At 34.4% G+C, this 6,574-nt stretch overlaps 1 protein-coding gene across 1 annotated transcript in view; it reads right to left on the reverse strand.

Moving 5' to 3' along the window:
- The window catches only part of LOC106871706 (uncharacterized), a 343,416-nt gene extending 337,097 nt beyond the window's left edge, over window positions 1-6,319 (reverse strand). The window contains exons 1-3 of the mRNA XM_052966754.1: window positions 6,224-6,319; window positions 5,237-5,404; window positions 1,505-1,630 (exon numbers count right to left, since the gene is read on the reverse strand). Of these exons, the coding sequence (XP_052822714.1) occupies window positions 1,505-1,630; window positions 5,237-5,404; window positions 6,224-6,319 (390 nt within the window). The remainder of the gene's footprint in view (window positions 1-1,504; window positions 1,631-5,236; window positions 5,405-6,223) is intronic.
- Window positions 6,320-6,574: the final 255 nt, after the last annotated feature.

Consider the following 6,574-nt stretch of genomic DNA (forward strand, 5'->3'; position numbering starts at 1 on the left):
ATATATATACATGTGTGTGTGTCTTTGTGCCTGCATTTGTCCCCCCACCGTCACTCGACAACCAATGTTGGTGTGATTACATCCTCGTAACCTAGTGGTTTGGCAAAAGAGACTGATAGAATAAGTACTAGTCTTACAAAGAATAATTTCTGGGGTCCATTTCTTTGACTGAAAAAATCCCTCTAAGGCAATGCTCCAGCATGGCTGCAGTCAAATGACTGAAACATGTAAAAGAATAAAAGAGTAAAAGAAAGAAAGATTTCATTATGATTTCGATTTTCTATTTAGTGGTGAGATGTGTTTGTTAATTTGAACTCTGATATAGAATTGAACTCCTCCATTCATACCCAAACATATGTATATTAGTCTTAGCTACACAAAACAAATGATAAAAGAGCTAATGATGGAGTATCAATGCATTCATTCAACCTGCTAAAAACAACAGCTAAATCTTCCTCACATCATAGCCTACGATCTTAAATACAACCACTGATATACAAAATGAAAAATAATAAAAATCGGGATGGTCATGGTTGGAACGTTTTGTTCATATATTGGGGCTGATCTGTGGTTAAACAACTACTGTTACTACTGCTGCTGCCGCTGTCGCTGCTACTTCTGCTGCTATACAGAAAAATATATTTACATAGAACCCTAATATCTGTGGGTGGAATTCTGGCTTAAGTACCCCATATACCCTCATAATTTTTCTATTTTTTCGAATTTTTAAAAGGATTTTGTGAATTTGTATTCTATACATGGGAACTCATATACCTATGAAAAAACAATTTGTAAAAAAAATTTTGTAACCCCACCTCCCCCATAAATCCTAAAAGTTCCACTATTATGAAATTTAAAAAAAAGTTAGTGTTTAAAATACAGACAGTCTGAATTTTTTGCTTAAATCACAGCAATGGACCACCTTTTGGAGCATCTCCATTCCATTAAATGTGTTCCTTGGGAGAAAAATATTGAATAACATCAATACATGTCAGAGTGACAAAGAAAGGAAGAAGGCATCAGGTGGTCATGAGTTGTGTTAGAAATAACAGCTAAACCACTCTTAAATCGCACACATAAAACAATCTTTTTTAATATACATAATTGTATGAATTCCCATGTATAGAATACAAATTTGCAATAATTTTCTGAAAATTCCCCAAAATAAAAAATTTATAAGGCATTATATGGGGTGCTTAAACCAGAATTCTGCTATTCTGTATATTTCATTGTAAGAAAAATTTAGCAGTAGTATTAAAAAAAAAACAGCAATAGATAAATAAATAAAAGAAGGAAAGAAAAGAAGATCCTTCATATTTTAAGCAAATAACAAAATGTTGAATGGTGATTACATTAAGGATTTTGTTGGTTTTTTTCTAAGGGTTGGAGGTAACAAAAAAATATGCATAAAAATAAAAATAAACTGAAAATAATTCCAAATATTACTTGGTTTTTATTGTAATTATTGTTTTGAGTTTATATATATATATATATATATATTTACCTTTTTAACAGCTGAGTATTCCTGTTCTAGATTCCTGTAGTCGTTTTTGTAGCTTGAAATTGTTAATTCCTTTGTATTGGCATCGTATTGTAAAGTGTTTATTTTTTTCTGCAACTGTGTATTTTCCTTCATAAATAAACAAATAAGCAAATATAAGCACAGTTTATCAGTTTATGTTTAACACTTTAGCATTTAAACCACCCATATCCAGTCCAAATATTGTACCTGTTTTATATTCAAACCAGCCAGATCTGGCTCCTCACACCTGTTCTACAATGTTATTCTGAAAATAAACTATCTTATCATTGAAACCTTGAAGCTATGAGATAATGCACAATTAATTAAATAAGCATCACATTTAACAGAGTAATCTGAATGCTTACTGGGTTTACTACAAGGGACAATAAGGTATTGGTGAATTGGTAAAGTCTAATAGAGTGTCAGTCAAGACTGGTTTGGTTTTTATTCTGGTTCTCTGAGTTCTGATTTGATTTCAAATTCCATTGAGACCAACTTTGCCTTTCCTCATTTCAAAGTTGATAAATTAAAAATAAAAATACCAGTCAAATATTGTAGTGGAATTTTCTTCCCCCTCTCTTTATCTCTTTTAGTTTCTCACAACTGATTGCTTGTCTTTGTGGTAAGAAGTTTGCTTCCCAACCACATGGTTCTTGTTAATTTTCAAAAGTAATTGAAACAAAGGCAAAGTATTTCACCAGAAATATGGTAAGAAAAGAGTTAAACTCATAATATAAAGGGATGTAACTCAATTCTTTTAATATGTTCTAATTGCTGCTCTAATAGCTTAGCTGTCCATTATTCTAAACATAACAGTTTCTGATTTTGATACTAGGCCAGTAATTTTAGAAGGAGGGGACAAATCTATTACATTGACCCCCAGTGTTTGACAGGTGGTTTATTTTATTGCCTTGAAAGCTTGAAAGAATAAAAAGTAAAGTCAACTGCAGTGGAATTTGAACTTAGATTGTAAAGAACCTGAAGAAATGCTGCTAAACACTTTGTGACATGCTAATGATTCTGCCAGCTCATTACCTTCCATTAGCCTAGACAAAGCCTGAAATTTTAGGGGAGGGGCAAAAATATATTTGCATCAAAAGCCAATATGAGAGTTTCTCTCATGGTATCTACCACAGTATAGCTTGTTCTAATAGAACATCCACATTTAAGTGGGTATAGATATTTTCTCTCAGTATTTATTAGCGATTTTCTCTGTTGCTAATATATATTTTTTGATGTCATTAATGTTTCTCTCAACCCTTTGTAAGTCAATAGCTGTAGGAAAGATATGAACAAAGAGGAAATTCAGGAGGAATGATGTTCAGGGAAGGAAGGCCTGAGTAAAGGTATGAAACCAGTTAGCTCCAAAGGGCAGAGGCAGTTATAGTAGCAGTAGAAAAGGCAGAGAAAGGAAATAGCATGTTAGTAGGGAAAGGCCTGAAGTATGTTTGTGAGTGACTTTATGCCAATCAATTGTAAGGCTTTTTTCTGGATGTAGTTTAGGATGTCTGTGTGAGTTGTTGTCATCATTATTGTCATAGTTATTGTCATCATTGTTGTCGTTGTTGTCAGCAGCAGCATCTTAGCTGTTAGAGCAATACTCCATTTCCACTGAGTGTTTTACCTAAGATGTGCACAGTATCAATAATTGTAAAATATCAATTATAAACTCTGAAAAGGTAAAAACCAAAAAGAATTTGCCATGGTTTCTAATTTAGGTAGAAGACCAGCAGTTTTTGAGGGAAAGGAGTTAGCTTGATACCATCAATCCTACTACTTGACTGGTACTTTATTTCATTGACCCTAGACAGATAAAAGGAGGGTCAACAATAGCAGGAATTGAACTTAGAGCATAAAGATTCAAAAGAAATATCACACAGTATTTCTTCGAATGCTCTGACAAATCTATAGAGTCACTGCCTTAATCGAACAAGATAATAATGGTTTCAAATTTTGGCATAGAGCCAGCAGTTTATGAGGGGAGGGGGAAATCAATTACATTGACCCCAGTACTTGACTGGTACTTAATTTATTTATCTTGAAAGGATGAAAGGTAGAGTTGAGCTCAATGGCATTTGAACTCAGAATGTAAAACCAAAAGAAATGCCACTAAGCATTTTGTCTGGTGCAGTTATGATTCTGCCAGTTCACTGCCTTAAACAAGATAATAATAATAAGCTATGCCAACACTATGGAATAACAACAGAAAAAAGATGGTATAAACACAAGCCAGAAAAGGTCAGAGAAAACAAGAAAGCAACCATACTCTGGGATATGCCAATACACACAGATAGAGAAATTAAGGCAAATAGACCAGATATAGTTGTCAAAGATCATGAAGAAAAAAAAATGCTTTCTAATTGATGTATCAATACCAGCAGATGACAACGTTTCCCTAAAAAAAATGGAGAAACTTTCAAAATACAAAGACCTGGAAATAGAGGTAACTCGAATGTGGAATCTAAAAACAGAAAAAATTCATATCATAGTAGGCGCCTTAGGTATAATAAAAAAATATTCAGACAAATATATAACAAAAACACCAGGACTTACAAATATATATAACATACAGAAAATTGCACTACTGGGCACTGCACACATCCTAGGTAAAACACTTTCAATACAGTAACTATAAGAGCATCACAGCAAACCACAGCACATACCCAAGGCACACAGAGCTGCACTCAGTAGTGAAGTAAAAGCATGTTATAAAAATAAAACTACTGAACAATAATAATAATAATAATAATAATAATAATAATATTGCCCTGATGCAGTACCAGGCAGTGGTCCTCATGGCTTCTGATCTTAACTGACTGGAAGTGTTATCATGTACTTTGGAGCTTGAATGATTCACCTCTGGAAACATAGGTGTTTCATTCAACATCTTTAAATAACTCTTATTCAGAGACCTTTTGAGTGGGATGGGCTACTCAGCCTGAAGAAAATTCTAACTGGGCACCATCTGCAAGGTCATGCGCTGTTTATCTTGATATGAGATAACCATGTTGCGCACATATGATTGTGATGCATGTGCCTCTTGTACCCTTTATCAGACAGGTAGACATGATGGGTATATTGGGCTTCGTATATTTGTACCCCAGTGTCACTTTGATGGCTTCACTGCTCTCTTGCTCAATGATAATAATAATAATAATAATAATAATAATAATAATAATAATAATAATAATAATAATAATAAAGGCAAATAAACCAGATATAGTTGTCAAAGATCATGAAGAAAAAAAATGTTTTCTAATTAATGTATCAATACCAGCAGATGACAACGTTTCCCTAAAAGAAATGGAAAAAATTTCAAAATACAAAGACCTGGAAATAGAGGTAACTTGAATGTGGAATCTAAAAACAGAAACAATTCCTATCATAGTAGGTACCTTAGGTATAATAAAAAAATATTCAGACAAATACATAACAAAAACATCAGGACTTACAAATATATATAACATACAGAAAATTGCACTACTGGGCACTGCACACATCCTACGCAAAACACTTTCAATACAGTAACCATAAGAGCATCACAGCAAACCACAGCACATACCCAAGGCACACAGAGCTGCGCTTGGTATTGAAGTGAAAGCACATTATCAAAATAAAACTACTGAATAATAATAATAATAATAATAATAATAATAATAATAATAATAATAATAATAATAATAATAATAATAATAACCATTGCAATAAACAAACCTTAATCAATTCTTCTTTACTGGTATTTATATCTTGAAGCTTTAGCTTCTCTCCATTTAACTCTTGATGAAACAAATCTTTCTCTTTACGTATGACTGCTAATTGTGATTGTAAGTCAGACAGAGAATTCTCACATTGTTTCAACTGTTTTGAAATGAGGTCTTTATCCTAAATAGAGGGAATAACAGAAAATTGAGAGAAAGAACACATATGTTCTAATGCTTAGAAGTATCTTCCTTACATAAGGAGGACAGATTATACAATAAACAATGCTATTCTTTACTACAGAGTAAAACCATCATAATTTCATGAAGTTTGGAAATTAGTATGCCTTCTTTTCACTCCTTATACCCACACTCATTGGAGACACTGTTCTAGGCCACGTTGAAGAGAAAATAAATGTCAAAGACTGGTACTCTGTTGGTTATGATGACAAGAGTTCCAGTTGATATGATCAGCAAACAGAACAGTCTGCTCATGAAATTAACATGCAAGTGGCTGAGTACTCCACAGACACATGTACCCTTGATGTAGTTCTCAGAGAGATTCAGGGTGACACAGAATGTGACAAGGTTGGCCTTTTGAATTACAGATACTCCTCATTTTTGTCAGCTGAGTGGACTGGAACAACATGAAATAGAGAGTCTTGCTTTCCTCAACATATTGCCAGAGATTGAACTCACGACCTATGATCATAAGCCAAATACCCTAACCACTAAGCTATGTGACTTCCCTGATTGTCAAAGACTCACTTAGCAACATGCTATTCAACTTCTGTCTACAGATGCACTGCTTTTTTGCCCCTCTATATCTAGTGAAGGCACATGGCTCAGTGGTTAGAGCACTGGGCTCACAATCATGAAGTAGTAAGTTTGATTCCCAGATCAGGTTGTGTGCTGTGTCCTTGAGCAAGACACTTTATTTCACATTGCTCCAGTTCACTCATCTGTAGAAATGAGCTGTGAGTCACTGGTGCCAAGGTGTCACTGGTGCCAAGGTGTCACTGGTGCCTTTCTCTTGGATGCCTTTCTCTTGGATGCCTTTCTCTTGGATAACATCATGGAAAGAGGAGGTTGGTAGCATGGGTGACTGCTGGTCTTCCATAAACAACCTTGCCTGGACTTGTACCTTAGAGGGGAACTTTCATACATGACTGAAGGGGATCTTTACCCTTAACCCCATATCTATTATATTGCTAAAACAATTCACATCTGATCCCCTGAAAAAGGAAATTCTCTACCATCTTTACCCCAGCCCAACAAACACACCTGTCTCACTTTCTCTTGCTCACCTATTATTTATCTAACCACCATTTCAAATCATTTCTCCCCCCCCCCC

This window comes from Octopus bimaculoides, chromosome 3 (assembly GCF_001194135.2).
Source record: "Octopus bimaculoides isolate UCB-OBI-ISO-001 chromosome 3, ASM119413v2, whole genome shotgun sequence".
NCBI lineage: Eukaryota > Metazoa > Mollusca > Cephalopoda > Octopoda > Octopodidae > Octopus > Octopus bimaculoides.